Source organism: Empidonax traillii, unplaced genomic scaffold, assembly GCF_003031625.1.
Source record: "Empidonax traillii isolate 1590-97213 ecotype Southwest subspecies unplaced genomic scaffold, ASM303162v1 scaffold242:size1152717, whole genome shotgun sequence".
Classification (NCBI taxonomy): domain Eukaryota; kingdom Metazoa; phylum Chordata; class Aves; order Passeriformes; family Tyrannidae; genus Empidonax; species Empidonax traillii.
In genome coordinates this window covers 152,137-169,161 of record NW_020955435.1, presented here as the reverse complement: position 1 = coordinate 169,161, position 17,025 = coordinate 152,137, and the positions used below count along the sequence as shown (strand labels likewise).

Genomic DNA, 17,025 nt, shown 5'->3' with positions numbered 1-17,025 from the left:
AAAGCTCTTCCTAAAAAATCAAAACAAAACCTAAAAATTGATGCCCAACATGTGCAGAAATAATGAAGGCAGCTGCCTTTTCTTGCTGTGATATAAAACTATGATGAAAATACCGTATATGAAGCGAGATGCTTGGGTGAGACTTTAATTGTGCAGGGTCTCTGGGAGTACAGTTGCTGATGTAGAGAGCAGGAAAACTTGAAAAGGGTGGTGGAAAGAGCACACTGCACCGGTACTACCCAGCTTGTGCCCTTAGAAAAAGCTGTATTTGTAATTCACTTTAAAAGGTAGTGTTTGCATGATCAGTGTTAAAAAAGACAGACTCTTGTAGAGGTTCCTGAGAGCAAAATGTACTCCCAGTTGGGGAGAGGGAGGTTCCTTGCAAGTTGACAGAATGTTTGTGAATTAACACTGATTTGAGTTCAAGAGGGGGGTTGTTACTGGTAGTGTCCTGTAAATATAAAGGAGTGACCTTGGAGGTGGCAGCAGTCAGGGAGAAAATGGTCCCAAAGTGTCAAAAGCGTGAAGTTTTAGAACTTGCAGTGGGACAGCTGCTAACAGGTCACTGCTGGGCTTCCCATTTCCTGAGGATTGAGTGGCTGTTCCTGAGGCTGAACGCCAAGGATTGTCAGGAGCCACTGAGTGCTTCTGCAGTGTTTGCTATTCTTGAGTGCAGGGCTAGGTGGCATTTTTACCCCTTTTGGCATGTCCACTAAAGGAACGGGTGCTGTTAAATGAAGTGGTGTAATTGTCGAAGAAAAAAACGTCCATTAGCATGTCATAAAATGTCTTGTATCTGGTTCTCAGCTCTGTGTTTGAATGGGTACAGATGAACACGGTGGGATTTTCTGCCCTTCACCAGCTCACACAAACATGCTGCAATAGCAATAATATTTGCAGTGTATCAGTGCCTCGTGTGGTCTTGTGGGAGAACATTGAAAACCCTGAAGTACTCCTGCAGGTAAGGGTGAATTTTCCCAGAAGTCAGTTTTCCATCAGAGCTCGTGCTGGCAGGGATAAGCTATCAGAGGACTAACCCGGAGTTTGGGTTCTGCTGAGGGGCATCTCGCTGTGGGGATGCACTTTGCTGTGACTTGTAAATAGTTCTTCTTTGTTTGTAGTAAAAATGTTTATCACTGGTTGAATGTTTTGCCTGTTTAATGTTCAACTCCTTCTTGCAGGGACAGTTCACTTATTTTAGGACTGTTGCCTGGACTAACCTAGAAATGTTGCTTCTCTGAGCCCTAAATCAGAGCCTTCAGTCTTAGCTTTGGCCAGGATCACACATCCCCACTGAGTCGTGGACTCATGTTCTGAGTTCCTGAAAGTCATACTTCCTCCCTGATTCCCATTATGTCCCTGTGTTAGCATTTCACTGGCACGCGGGGTTGGCTTGGACCCCGGGGGATAGTGCTACAGCCATTTACATATCAAAAAAGGGAAGAAATGAACCCCAGTGGCTCTTGAATAGCAGGGCTCTGTGCAGCCCCCAGATCCTGTTAACGGGAAAGAATTTGCAGATGGCCTGATTTGATTTTTGTTGAGGTATTAACTGTCCCTTTCCTGAGGTGTTGTGGGATGGGGCTGAATATGAGGATAGTTTTCTGCTGGAGTGAGAAAGATAGGGGGAAATATTTGGGGAAAATGGAGAAAGGAGGGGGCAACAGTGTCTGTGTAACAGGTATGTCTTATTCCTGCAGCGTATTTAAGGCACTGATAGTGTCGAACAGATAACATATAATTATGAAATAGTGGTGTTTTATCTTAATATATTTCTGAAAATAGGGGAAATGATGTCTGAACTCGGGAGAGATTCTGAAATGTTGCTGTGCTCTCATTAGAGTGTGAGTCAGGTATCCTTGTTTACTCTGGCAGGCTGTCATAAAACTGCAGCGTGTTGTGTTGAGTAATTCCATGGGCTTGTGTTGGGAGATCACGTGGGGCACTGGAGCGACAGCATTGCTCCTACTTGGTTGGAATACCTGCCTGCTTAATCGTCCTGCAGATCTGTTCTTGTCCAGAAAACACGAAAGGCTGGGGGAGTACCGAGTGCCAGCGTGGAGACAGCGTTGGGGGTTGGATTTTGAGCAGCTATTACGGCTCTGCTCAAAACAAACAAAATCTCTGTGCTACCTTAGTGTAAATTACTTTTAAAAGAGAAGTGAAAGGCATCTTGGCAAAACATTCCATCTTTCCCTGGCATTCAGGTCCAGCTGTACCAAAGTCATTACTGGTGGCTTTTTTTTAATAACACAGTAGATGGTGACAAAGATGTCACAGCCTCTCTTGTGGCAGCCTGTTTTGGTGGTTAACTGCATAACACTTATTCAGTATTTAATCTCAGTTGACCTTGCTGCAGTTTAAGATCCTGTTAATCGTGATTTTTACAATAAGTTGTGGGTTTGGTAGCTTTTTCTTTTGTAATTTCAGTGAGTTGACTGGATGATTTTTCCGGTTGTGTTCTATACTCCGTGCAGTTAAAACATGATTATGATGCTATATTCAGATTACTTTTGTGATTTTTTTTTTTTTATTTTACATTTACTTTAAGGCTTCAAAAATTGTTAAATTGTGGTTTGTTTTTTTTTTTCCTAACTTGGCCAACAGGTCGAATCATTTATTTTGGACCAAGAAGATCTTGATAACCCAGTACTTAAAACCACGTCGGAGTTGTTCTTATCGAGTGCTGCAGAAGGTGCAGACTTGAGAACTGTGGATCCAGAAACACAAGCAAGACTAGAAGCCTTACTGGAGGCAGCAGGTACTTTCTTTGTCTGAACCTTACTTGCACACAGATCTGTCAACCTGTAAATTTTGGCATTAGTAAAATGTTCCCGAGTCTGGGAGTTTATGGTGATGGTGTGGGGAGCAGAGCGTGGAAAACAACTTGTAATTCTTACAGGTGTTGCAGGTTGCTTGGTCCACTCTTTCTGTACCTACAAAGTTAAAAAGCTTAATTTGGATTAAATGGTATTTCACTCACTTGATTGCATGGGTTACCAGGTAGAGAATTAACAGGGGGAGAATGGAAGGAAGACTTGCTAAAAATTACTTTTTTTTTTTTCTCCAATATATAATTATTAATTCATTGCTCTAGAAATTTACAGGCGAAATACTTGTTTCTCTCTTTTGGCTTTCACAAGAACATTCTCCCATTCTGTAATTCTGAGATGTCACTGTTGGAAAACACATTTAACATTCCTGTTTTGAAATCAGACCTGATGAACGTAGTTGCCACTACATTTGCTACTTCTATAGGGAAAACTTGACTAATTTAAATCTTCCTGGGGTTTGTGACTGGGATGTTTGCAGTGGGTTTGAAAATTATTTGTCAGTTTTGAAATTCCAGGGATAAAAAGCTGTAAAAAGCCCTGCTTGGAAACAAATCCCATTTGATCATTGTGGGTGTGTGCTGAAATTGGAGTTTTCAGACTTTACCTTTGAACACTCTTAAGAGCTGGATAAAATAGCATTTATTTGCAGGTGTTCAGATGTAAAGCTACGTGCAGTCTTAAAGGAGAACTTTATTCTGAGGAAGCAAAGGGAGCAGGGATTTGAGATTTAGACTCTTTTTGCATTTTGAATTTGAAGAAAGCCCAAATTAGAACACAGCATAGCTTTTGTCAGCAGAAAGTCGCAGCAGCCCATCTGCTGTAACTCCTGGGGGCCAAACTTTGTTTTGCAGGGAAAACACACTATTCTGGGCACTAAGGGAATTTGAATAAACTGATCTTTAAAGTGCTTTTGATTTATTTTTTAAGAGATAAAATTAATTTTAAGTGCTTTGATTTTAACATGGAAATAAGTGTCAGTTTCTCTCGGGTATCCTGTGGCTGGTGTGTGTCCCAAAGCCTGTTCCTGGGTTTATAAACTGTCAGGGTGTGTGCTTAGAGCTGGGCCTGCAGTGGTCACAATCGTCTCGTGGTATTTATCACATGCAGGTGGGACCTTTGCTGCTTGTAACACTTGAGAGAATGCTGTGCCTGGATTTCTGAGCAGTAGTTGGCCCCTTGTCCCCAGGATCAGGTGATTTGGTTTTAATCTGAGGTTTCCATGCTTTGATTGCCCCAGTGCTTTGGTGAGGGGATGTAGAACGTGGGCAGAACAGGAGGACTCTGGAAAGAAGAGCAAATCTCCAAGAGTGCTTTTGTTTGAGTAGTCCCATCTCCCTCTCTGAAAAGACTGGACAGAATTAAAGCCACTTGATGAATGTGTGAGATCAAAGGAGTGAAAATACTCTTGGGAAAGTTCTCTAGTTAGGCTGTACTTGTCTTTCCCACTGCAAATTTGAACACTGAAAATACCAGGCTAACCTAAAGGAGATGGTAGTTTATTAATAAAAGGCATAATTTGACAGCGATTAAAAGAGAAGTTTAAGTGTTTCTGGGAGACATGTTAACATCTTCACTGGATTTATCTTCCTGATTTGGCTGAAAATACCCTTTCTAACCTTAAATGAGTTTCCAAGGTTCCATCGTAGCAACAAACAAAGCAGCCTCATGGTGGGCCTTGCTGTTCTTTTGCAGTTTGTCAAAAGCAAATGATTTCTGCTGTTGTTTTAGTCACAGTTCAGTCCCCAGCATTGAGGGTGGCTTGGAAAAGCAGGTGGCAGGACTGTGGCTCAAACAAGTAGCTTGGTTATGGCCTTGTCTGTAGTTCCCAGGGTAGCTTGGGGAAGGTTGTGATGATCCCCTCTCCTGTGCAAGGCTTGATTCCACCTCCCAACCTCGAGGAAGGTCCATCTTGCATTTCTTGGGGTTTCTCACACGCAGGGTTTGTGGCTGTGTCATTAGGATCTTAATGAGTATGACTTGCAAAACGAGTTTTGCTCATTCTTCCTGAATCCTTTTAATGCTCAGATCTCACAAGGACATGTTGTTTATTAGTTCTGGAAGGTAAGTTCTAGCAATTGCAGCCAGATGGGGTGTTCTTCTTCAGAGCACTTGTGCAGAAGTGGTTTTCAGCCACTGTGCTCTGTAAGATTTGTAGGATTTGTGTTTTGTTTGTAAACACTTGTCTTGATTTGAGAGTCACATGTGTAGAGGCCAGAGCTTAGTTAAACTGCTTGAAAATGTTTCTGTACGTTGTATTTACCCACCATAGCAATGCTGGGTATTTTTTCCCAGTTCTATTTCAAGGAGGGGTTAAAATCCTTTGTGGTTTTGGATGCTCAGGGTGACAGCCTTAAGTAGAATTTCTAACGAGAGGGTTGTGCCTGCCCCCCTTGGCATAACAGCAGTTACACACACGTGGACATCTCCATGTACACAAAACCAGGATTAGATTCCTCATGCTTGCCAGGTCTCCTGAAAACCTGCCTGATCAGCTTCAGTTTGGACAACCATCCTTCATGCTGTGAAAGAACAGGCACTTTGTTAGTGAACAGCTACCTTTAAACAACTGTCAGTGTTTGTATTATTTCACAAAAAAGTGAGTTCTACAATGTGGAGACCAAGAGATTTCACTGTTCTGTGACCATCAGTTGTGCTCATGTTCAGAAATTGAAGATAAATTAAAACAAAGGGATCCTCTTGTTTGGGAAGGTTTATCCTAAACAAACCAAGTCTCTTGTGTACCTTCTTTCAGTTTGACTCCCAGTAGAGCAAAGAAGGGATTTATAGGTAAAATAACCTATGGAATGAGACCCATCCTGTTTGGAGATGTTTCCATTTTTCAGGCTGTAATTAAACAGATTATTAGTGCTCTGACAATGGAGCCCTGTTCTGCACTTGGAACATTTAGCTCCACTGTTAATGAGGGTACTGTTGATTCCTTAAAATAATATTCCAGCTCTGCAGAATCATGGCTCTTTTGTGGATCTTCAGGAAGGGTGTCTGTTAAATATCCTTTTTAGTAGAGCATTCAGAGCTCTTGTTCTTCTTGGCAAAGTTCTTCCATGAGTCCCTCAACACATTTGTAAAAGGGCAAAGTGGAGAAATTCCGACGGGTTAAAGCAGTTTCATTTTCTGTTCCCAACTTTTATAGGCATCAGGAAGGGGAAATGACCTTGCCTGTGTTGTGCAGCCCTCTTTCTGCAGGACAGGTTCTTTCTTAAAGAGGGAGGGGAAAGGTGTTGCTTCAAGCATGTGACCAAATAAAAATCCTGAAGCTTTTGAAGGTGATCCTTCTCAGTATTAGTGTTGAAACACCTTGACAATGGAGCATCAAAAAAAAAAAATAGATGCAGAAGAAAGTGGTAAAGAAACTTAGTCTGCCTTTGGAACACTGGTGTTCCTGTTGAGTGTCCACACAGGGGAGTTCTGTAAGTAGCAAGTTCTTCAAGACTCCTACTGTTGTTTATAAAATAATAATATTGTGAGGAAAATTAAGGTATTCTGGGGAGGGAGGATGTTGTGTCAAAGGTTTGTTTAGTGAAAGAGATGTGAGTAGTCTGTCCTTATGTTCAAACAGGGTTATATACAGAGTTACAGACATCCTTCTTTTCTGTTAAATACAGGGTTAAAGGTGGCTGGAGACCCTCACATAAATGGTTTGGGGGATTTGAGACTTGAAGGGGTTGAATGTAGTGTAAATGGTGAAAGAGAAAACCTAGTTTTAGTCTGTTAGTACCTGCTGAAATTTGATAGTTGAGGGCCCGATACCTCTCTTTGGAAAGCTGGTAGGATGGGGGGGGGGTCTGTATTTTGGAACTGTGGAGGGCAAAAAGGGGAAGTGGTCACCTACTTAGTGGAAATACAAATCAAAATATGAATGGGCCCAGGTGAAATCTGCCTGGTTTAGGATAAACTGAAAGGTTAGAGTAAGATTCAGCAACTGTAAAATTGAGTGCTTTCCTCTGTGTGTATTTCTATTTACTCACTTGTCAACCTCTGGACCTAGCCTGCCTTTTTGTGTGTATGTGATGTTATCAAACCTATTCATTATTCACTAACAACAAGGGTTTTGGGTTGGTTTTTTTTTTTTTTTTTTTTGGTCAAAATAGAGAAAATTATATTTATTTTCCCCAACATTAGAGGGCTTCAATGTGACAGGGCAGACCTGTGATCCAGCACCACCAGCTGTGGTCTGAAAGAACAGTGCCAAAGCTTGCTTTGATCCTGCATCCAATAGAACCCTTGGAAAGTGTCTAAGACTGGGCTAGGGAAATTCTTTGATCATGTTATTTCTGATCATTAGGATTCATGTGTGGACTTGGTTTTTTCTTTATTTAGGGCTGATGAGTAACTAAGCTGTGATTTAAATGGTGGTGGGCATTAGAAACTTAATGTCTGAGGCATTATCCAAGCTCCAGTTGAAGCTGTGGAGGGCTGCAGAAAACAGAAATTCATGTTTGTCAGTTTAATGGCTGCACCACTGCACTCATGACATGCAACCAAGTTTATGGAATAAAAAAAGAAAAGTGGGGTCTTCATTGGGGAGAATCTGAGAGAGGATTGCTGGAATTTGAGCCACTGTAAAAATGTCACAGGAACAGATTTGAAGTGTGTGTAGCTGCCTTCAACATGGCAAAAGTCTCACTTTAGTCCAGTTGTTGTGAATTGAGAGACAGTTTTCACCAGGAAAGCTGGAATAGGCATCATTTTAGGCATTGCTGCACTGCCACTGAAATCACCACTGGCTTGTGAACTGGGAGACTTCTGCCCTTTGAGGTGCTGGCACATCACAATGATTTGCTCATTCTCTCTCTTCACCATCCCAAGATTCAGAGTGGGAAGGAATATATGGTATGTGAAACGTTCTGATGTGTTGTGCTCTTGAGTAAGTTGGACAAACTGTCTGGATTTTGTGCATGTAATTGAATTATTAATATTCTCCCAGGTTTTGCATGATTTAAATATTTTTTTTCTAGTCTAGTAAGCTTCTAGATTAAAAGTCTAGTCTAATCCTGCTCTTAGTATATTTAACTTCCATGCTTTGACAGTGTGTTACATGTACCAGCTTCATATTTTCTAGCTGTTTTTCAGTTGGGTTTTGCTGTGAAGAACAGTCTCATTGTCATAACACTTAAATTAATACTTTTAGGCATCAGTCTAAGTTACCTTACCAGCCCTGGAAGTTATGCTCTTGGAATTCTTTGGCAAAGATGATACTGAGATTTTAACCTTTTTTCAGAGGGCATGAGGAATGGGAAGAGACAAGACAAAAAGTTACAAGTTTTATTTTGTGAAGCATTAAAATTGGCCAGGGTACTGCTCAGTCTCTCAAGTTTCCTGCATATTTATATGTATCTATATATGTATCTCAGATGTAATCATTAATTATCTAGCTCTTCATGACCATGTCATAAACAACTTGTGCAATTCTCCTTTTAACAAGATTTTTTCAAAGTCTTGGATATATTTTTGATGAACTGTGCTCCTCCTTTCTATTTCACTTTTGCCATATTTTATTTTTCATGCAACTTGGGTTCTTCTGTAGGAGAAACCCCCCTTTGCTCTCCTGTTGCAGTATGGGGATATTGCTGGTTATAAAAACCTTTCCTCAACAGTGTTGACTTCAGGAGTTCTTGTTTGATTGGTGTTTGGAGCAGCCTCAGCCAGAAGGACCGTGGGGAGTGTTTGGGAAGGAGAAAAGCAGCAGTTGCTTTATTGCCAGTCCCGTGTAATGCCTGAACCCAGATGGGACGGACCCTGGACCGAGTTGTTCTGTTTGGTCCATGGCCCTGCTGCCCTGGTGTGGTGCTGTCCTTGGGATACTGGGAGAGAGGGGAGCAGGAAGAGCATCTTAAAAGTTTATTAAAAACCCTCAGTTACTCAGAATTGGAGTCTAAGTTTGCATTTTTGGTTTTTTGCTGCATTTGTGAGTCATGTAGCTTCCTCAGCACGTGCTGATAAAGTGTTCAGAGCAGAGTCTGAGTATTAGGTGAATACTGGGGGGAGCAGGTGATGGGATCAGAATCAGCCGACCAGATTTCCATTTGGAGGGGTTTTTTGAGTGTTCTGTAGATTATGTTGAAGCATGGTGGCAGTAACCAGTGCCAGCCACTTAGCCCTGTACTGGACAGACTGGTAAGTCAGGTTGGTAAGTGTGGATGTGGAGCCACCCCTCCTGGAGCTGAGGGAGTTGTGCCGTGAGGAGTGACGTCACTGCAGTGGGGCAGGGCTGGGTGCCGCCTGAACAGCCTGCTTTGTGTGCGGTGGCAGTGTCTGGGGACACCTGGGAGGTGTGGGAGCTCTTGGTGGATCTATGACACACTATTCTTCTGTCAGTTTTATAACAATTTTAAGTATTTGGGTTTTTTTAAAGTGTCAGAAGCCACAGATTTACTGAGTCACCAATACTTTGTAGTAACAGATGAATCTGTTGCTTTTTTTCAATTGCTAACTCACCTTTGACAAAACATGACTTTTTTCTATTTAGGAAGTAATAGTAAAAAGTTTCTAAGAAAACAAATGGTAATATAGCATATACCTGGTGTAAATGATCAAATTTTGTTTATTTCTAGAAAGTCAAGTTAGTTTTCACCAGATTATTGGAAAACAAAAACAAAAAAAAGGTCAAATGTACTGTCACTAATCTTTGATTCTGCTTATGGAATCAAGTGTGATTTTTTGCAATGGACACGAACACCTTCATTACCTGCTACAAATTACTTTCTGCTGGTTTAAAGACCTGATTTTGAAAGCTAATAACTTAAACCTCTGGATTTAAAACAAGCTGTAGTACATTAAACACCTTGCAAAAATATGCGGGTTAAATTCTTTGTGAATATGAATTATTTAAATACTTGAAGATTCAGTACGTACTAGGAAATGTTAAAACAAATAATTGCTGCCTTGCACAAAGCTATCCTGGTTGTATCCATCACGAAGGCTCTCGCTGTGGGAGCAAAAGGCACAGTGCACTGTGTAACAAAGCATTTACCTCCAAACCAACAGTTGCTAACTTGCCCTTCAGCCATCACCTTTCCCTTGAATTCTGTAGAGCTTCTTAAAACTCTTTCAAATACTTGGCTGAAAGAAACCTCAGTAGATGTAGTTTTATCTCCTTCTCTTCCTTCTCCCCAGGCAAATTCATTCCTGGCAGGTGGCTTTAGGAACTGGTTAGACAGACTCATCTCCAGTGCTGGAAGCTGCTCAGCATGTGAAGGGGGCACTGAGTTGCTTTCTTTGGAAAGCTGCTCCAGGAAAGGAAGAAAGTTGTAGCAAAGCAATTGGTGTTTTTTTAATGGCTTTGGCTGCCTGTTCAATGCATCATATCCAGGTTCAGTGTTCCCTTTTCCCATGCAGCCATCCTGAGAGCCAACTTGCAGACTTGAGGTTATCACTCTCAATTATTTATTTTTTTTTTTTTTGCTAAATAATATCTTTCTCTACCATTAACTTATATTATTTAGACTTCCATCTGCTCTTGTTCTCCTGTGGAATCTCTGTTCTTCATATCTTTTTGCCCCAAACTGGTCACGCTACTCAAGTTGAGCTCTATTGATGCTTGGAGGGTGGGAGCGTTATTTCATCTGTCCTGCAAGCTGTGCTTTTGTTTATACATCTCAGTTTGTTGTCTGCCTTTTGCCTTTGCTTTGCAAGTTGAATTCGACTTTAAATCCACCAGCACTTATCTGAAGAACTAGTACAAGTTACTTCATGTGTGTGGCTTTTGATTATTCCTGTGTGTGCAGTTGATTATTCCTCTGTGTGTGTGTGTGTGTGTGTGTGTGTGTATTTGGTGACAGTCCTGTTTGGATATGTCCTTTAAAAAAACCTCTTGACTGTGAATCATCAGAAAGGCTAAAATTCTGTCTCTGCTTTCAAGGAATGGTGTGGCTTTTGGGTAGCAGAGGAAGACCACAGCGAGCAGGAATGTTTCTAACCAGCCTGGCCTGACTTCCAGCTGGCTTTGCCTGGTATTGCCAAAACCAAGCAGGCAGCCTGTTTTGGAAGTCTCTAAAGGGAAAGGAGCATGTAGGAAGATTTAGGAATGAAAAGAGGAGAACCTTGCACTGTGGCTGTGCTTTTGGCTGGTAGCCTTCACTTAGAGTGAGCACACCCAGTGCTCCTCCTCAGCTGTAGAGACAGAATAAGAGGTAGAACAACTTTATTTTAGTCTTAACGTAGATTAAGAGCAAAGACCTGGAGGAAATGATGAAAGAAATTTGCTTTGGTGGAACCTTAATGGGCTGGACTTTTCCATACTCATTATTTGAAGCAACTCCTTCATACTTGTTATGGTTTCTCTCTGCACAGATAGGATGGGATGAGCCCCCTGGGCTGTTCTTGTGCAAGGGTGTTAACAGTAAATGGGTGTGTTCTTTCTTCAAGTTGGGTCATGGTAGAATAAATTCTGTATTTTCTTTCTGAAGACTGTAGCATCCTGATTTCTGGTGGGTTTGTACTCTGATCTACTGTGGCATTCTCAGAGACCTTACTTTCAGGATCTTCCTTATGCAGTGTGGATATAATGATGACAGTACATTGGAACACTGTGGATCATTTTAGGCAGAGGAGAGGGGTTTGTGTTCAGTTTCCCAAGTGTTCAGTTTGAAACATGAATTTATGCTGTGGTCTGCTGTACACCATTAGGATGGTGATCTTTTTGTAGAAGAAGTGGTGCACTTGGTCAGCCTCTGAAAATACTGAGTATTTTTGACTTGTTTTGCTGTGCATAATTGGCATAAACTGGGGGCTAAAAGTCTGGGCTTCTGAGTTAAGTAAGTGATGTTACCGACCCTCAAAGTTTGCTTAGGTCTTTGCTTCAAAACGTAGTAGTATTTTCAAATGTTTTTTTTCCCAGACAGTCACTCAGTACTGTACTGAGTCAGAGCTGCTTTCTGATTCAGGAAAGCAGTTACAGCCCACTGGGGCTCAGTTTCCCACTGAATGCCAGAAATTTGGAGAAGAGTTCAAGTGGGCTGTTTGCCTATAAATAGCATTCAGGGGTCATTTGAGTTCTCATCTTCCTGCACCTCTGTTGTGCAGGGGGGTCGTGTCCCGGAGTCAGGCTCAGCGGGGGTTGGGATACTTTTCCTTGGGTTACTCAAAAAGCAGAAATTATTTCCCCTTTTTTCTCCTTGCCCTACTAAATAGGTGAGAGTGTCTGTAAGGTAACTTGTTTTCAAAGGTCAGAAGCCCTAAAGAGGATGAGGCATGAAATATTTGGCTGAGTTAGAATGCCAGGAGTCAAGAATAGGAATTCTGTGCACCTTCTTTGGCTTGAGTAATTGTTTTTCTTCTCTTGGTGCTTCTTGGGGATATGTGAGGCTTTTCTTTACTCCTTACCTCCAGCAGTGGACAAACCCATTTCCATGTTCCTCCTTCCCATGTTTCAGGGGCACTCTTAGCTCTTTGAGGTGTGTCTTTCAGATTCTTGGAGCCAAGCAGCTGTTAGACTTGAAGTGAGGAAATATTTCTCTCTGATAAGGCATGAAATGAAGAACCAGGAAATGAATAATTGCCTACCATTATCCGTGGTGTTTTTCTGTAAAATAATGAAATAAAACATGTAAATTTTCCCACGTTTGATGGCACAAAGGAAGGAACTCATTTTGTAGCTTTCCTTACAGAGTTTATGGTTTCTGTGTCCTGGATCATTTTCCAAGCTGCCACCTCTCTAGCTGTGTGGGTAAATACTGCACACACTTCAACCTCAGCTTGAAATAAATTCCCAAAGAGTGACTTGGGGTTTAAATACTACTTTGTGTAAGCACCCAGGGTAGTGCTGGGTTGTGTGAGCTCACGCTCCACTGGGCTCACTGGGAGCAGGTGACTGGGAGATGTGCTGATGCTGCCCTTTAACTGTGTCCAGTTCAAAGCCAAACAAAGCCAGGCCAACAATGCTGCCTGTGGCTGAAGTTTTCCCTTAGCTAATCACAGCAAGGCAGGAGTCTGATACAACTGGCAGAGCATTTGTTTTAAGTGTATAAATGCAGTTTATACACTTTAGTTTATACACTATTGTGGCCCTGGGAGAGGCGTTGGGGGATTGTTGCAGGAGGAGGTGGTGAGGGAAGGACAAAAAGGTTGGCAAGGGAAAAACCATCAGGCACCCAAGTAGTTTGCTATGATTTTGCTGCCCTGGCAAATCTTTCTGGATGTTATCTGTGTTAAGGGTGGGGGAAAAAGCTAATAAATAAATAAATAAAAATAATCCCTGGCTTGGTCACTCAAAAAAAAATCCAAAATGAAGTGCTAAGCTCCTATTGAACTGTGCTACCAGTACCTCCCATTTAATCCCAGCAAAGCACCGAAACAAATTCAGGTTTTTCAGAGTCGTGTAGGTGTTTATAAACCACTGCTTAATCCCATCCTGGTCCTTTTAATTTGGATTAAAGTTAGCATTGTGTTCTGAATATTTCTCTGAAATTCTCTTACGATCAAAAGCAAGTTGGGAAGGAGGCCTTAGTTGCCAGCGGATAAAAGTTCTTTTTTCATTCAAAAAACACCAAAAAAACCCAAAACAGAACAAACCCCAACAATTGGCAGGAGCTGGTAACTGTTACTCTCAGACAGAGCTGGACATAGTTTTCACTGTGATGTTGCTTTTGTCCCAGTTGAAGCTGCTGCTTTAGGGCACGAGGTAACCCAAAAGTCAGGGCTCTTTCCCAGATGCTCCTCTGCAGTGAGATGGGTGGAAAAGCTGTTTGCTGCTGCTGAAGTACATCCTGACACCAGAGTAATCCATGATGCTTCCATATTATGCATATTGCATGTAGTTACGATCAAAGTGCACTTGGTTGAGTGATTAGCATGATTTTATGCACATATGTGATGAAAGTCGTGGTTCCTGCGAGGAATGAGCAGTGTTGAGGAGGGTGGCTGGGAACCTGTCACCTCGTAGCAAGGCAAATGTGTCTTTGTGTGGAGATTTAATAGGAAAAAAATGTCTTGGAAAAATGGAAAGATTGATTTTCATCAAGATCCTGGATCAGGAAGCATAAACATCAGGGCATTGTGAATGAGTGGCACAGGGAAGGTTCGTGAGCTGGGTAAGGTCATGATCAGGCAGGAATCTTCTGTTCCTGGCTCCATGGTTTTCTCTTCCTTTGCTAGTTTGGGTGGTGCCTAGAAAGGCACTTTGCTGGTCAGACTCACCTTGCTGTGCTGATAAAAGCCTGGGAAAAACCAAACTCTCAGAAAAGTGGAGAATTAGGCTGTAGCAAAGTCTGGCATTGTCAGGATTTGAAGTAGGATGAGTATGAGAAGATAATTATATGGGTAACTCTGCTGGTATTATTCTTTCCTTTTGAAGTCTCATATGGTAACAACACTGCCACAAGGTTTATACTAATCTCTTATTTCAATATTTTAAGCTAAAATATGTGTGGTATTCTGTATCTGTCAAATATCCCTATTTTTCCTTGCATTCAGGAAACGAAGGAAATGGATGGATTGGTCTGGGGGAGAGGAATTAGATGGAACTGCAAACTATTTGGGGAGATTAGGATTTTGCCAGAAACATCTGTAAGTTTGTGTGGAGCTGATTTTCATTGCTGAATTTGTTTATGAGGCTTCCAAGCTTTACTGAAAGTGGAAGTTGGTGGCTGAGGTGGCGAATTACCTGACTGGGGTAACCTGGTGTTGAAGTGACCTGAGACCAAACTGAACTCCAAATTTCTAAATTGAAACCAAACAGATCTAATTTCTCCAGAGAAATGTTAACAAATATTGACCAGTTAACCAAGGATTGGTGTTTGTGTGGGATTTAAAATTAGTCTTCAGATCCTGAGATATCCGAGCACACTGATGTGTTCCTGAAAAGGGAACCCTTGTCATCAAAATGCTACTGAAATAGCAGTAAGAACTAATTGGAGCTGGAGAAGTACTTCCTGGCTTTTGATTTTTGGAAAGGGAAAATCTCGCTGCTACAGCTGCTGTGCTGGAAGGGGGAGGGAATGTGATGGAGATTGCTGGTTCCTCTTCTGGCAACTGCACTGAAATAGATGCAAGTGCAAATATAATGTAATATTATGAGCTTGCAGTGTCAAGTAAGTGAAAATTGGAAGCTGGAATGAAAGGTAGTTTTCTGCAGTTGCACGTGTGTGTTGTGATGGTTTTTTTCCAGACATCCCCTTTCTATTGGATAGAAAATACCTTTTAGGTATAGTGGATATTGTGGGGGAGTTCCCATTATTTTTATGAGTGTGGATTTGGGAAGAAAGGGGTATTTTGAGGTTAAGTCCAGGAAATATTAATCCAGGGGAAAAAATTTCTGCTTTTTGGTGGAAAATTATCTGAACGTGATTTTTCAGGTTGCACTGAAAATGTCACAGTTTGCTGTCAGGAATCTGATTTGTAGCAACTGAGAACTCAGCTGCTCTCAAAATCTCTGGGGAACTGCGATGGTGACACATGAAATAATGTAAAATGCTAATTAAGAAAATTAAAAAAAAAAGAACCAATCCCTCAAGCTGCAGCTCTTAATTTCATGCAAAATGAGTTTTATTTAGCATGTCCAAATACTAATTGAGAAGAAGAAAAATAAAAATTGCAGCCAGTCAGTTCTGTTTGTGCCATGCACTTGGTGAGAGGGGAGAAAATAGAGTTTTATAGTCAAAGTTTGTACCAGATGTATATAAAGAGATAAGTTCTTGTGTGCAGAGCAGTTACTGGTGGGGGCACAGTGAGTTTTCAGTGCACTGGAGCTGAGATCAGACCATGATATTCAGTGGTAATGACTCTTGGCTTGGAAAGACTGAAAGCCTTGGTGTAGTTTTTTTAGTGTTTTAGAAAACAAAGCTAAAATAATCCCTAAAATAATCCCGACCATATCAAATCTCTACTGCTCCCTGCCTGGGAATGGTGTTGGAATGACCCACTGAGAAACAGAAGTGTTCTGGTTAATGCTTTTCTCAAAAAATGTCCTCAAAATGAGAACCTGCAAAGAATTTTCAAACGTGATCAGCTAATAAAAAAAAAAAATGCCATTGAGGTGTGTAAAACTTCTATGAGGTTTAGTTGGTTGTGGTCTAAATAATTCACCATTACATAATAAAAGCGTTTATTCTCAACCTGTGGTTGCCATCAAGAGAGATTCCTGTAGCGTCTGTCCCTGACAGGTTTCCTCTGCTAAGGAATTTGGGATTTGCCACTTTCTTTTCTTCCTCTCCAGGGAAACCCAGTTTGTCAATTTTTACAAGCATTTTGCCATTTTCAGGGCACTTTTTTGGATAAGCCAGGATTTTAAACAGTCTTTGGGTCTAGTTGGGCTCGGGTTTGCTGGTTTTTGTTGTTTGGAAAGGGGTTGTTTTTGTTTTTATGGGTAATCTGGACGCCAGTGAGACTCTTGTTGATGCATCCTGAGATTACAAGCTGCTGAAGGTCTCCTTTCACAGGATCCTGGGTCCTTCATTGAGTCTGTAAATATTGTGTGAACTCTTCAAAGCTGCACCAGGATCACACAGAAACTTAAATATGGGGTACTTCACTTAATAAAGAGGGTTTTAGACTTTGACTGCTTTAATAAAGAAATTTTTTTTAAAGGGCAATTGGCATCACTCAGGATGTACTCTCACTTAAACAATTGTTTTCCTTACACAAGTAAACTGTCCCTGTAATTCTAATGTTTTTAGCTTAGTGTAAATTACATTTTTAACAACACTTTATCTTAGAGTTTTTTTTAAGCACATGAACTTTAGAAGATGAGTAGACTAGAGTAAATGATTAGTATTTTCTAATTCCTTAATCTGAAGAGCATTAGTCAATGTGTGGCCTCTTCCTTGAGGACTTTAATCTGAGCAATCAGCACACAGTAAACCACATGTAAATACTTAAAATATATTCAAAAATTGTAAATACATTTATGTCCCTCATTCTCATGCTGTAAATTAGATATATTAATGCAGAAACAATGTGGGTCTTGATGGCTATAATTTAGTTTGCTGGCTCTGAAACTGATGTAACATGAAGCTGGTGTTTGGGAAAATTGTTTTGGAATCATCAGGTTTTTGTTAGTTATATGAGGAATTAGCCACCTGAGACCTTACAGAACAGGGTATGCTCAGTCCTGCTTGTTGCCTTCCTGGCTTGTGGTAGCACCTGTGATGTGCTGGAATTAATATTGTTCTGGCAGAGTCACTGCTTGTTGCCACAAAACTGCAGCAGTTGTTTCTGACAGTCTAGAACTTCTCAG

At 41.2% G+C, this 17,025-nt stretch overlaps 1 protein-coding gene across 9 annotated transcripts in view; it reads left to right on the top strand.

The window, feature by feature from the left end:
* The window catches only part of LOC114059785 (ankyrin repeat and KH domain-containing protein 1-like), a 98,275-nt gene that overhangs the window by 11,837 nt on the left and 69,413 nt on the right, over positions 1-17,025 (top strand). For all 9 annotated transcript variants that reach the window (XM_027888631.1, XM_027888630.1, XM_027888629.1 and 6 more), the window contains exon 2: positions 2,608-2,761. In XM_027888631.1, the coding sequence (XP_027744432.1) occupies positions 2,608-2,761 (154 nt within the window). The remainder of the gene's footprint in view (positions 1-2,607; positions 2,762-17,025) is intronic.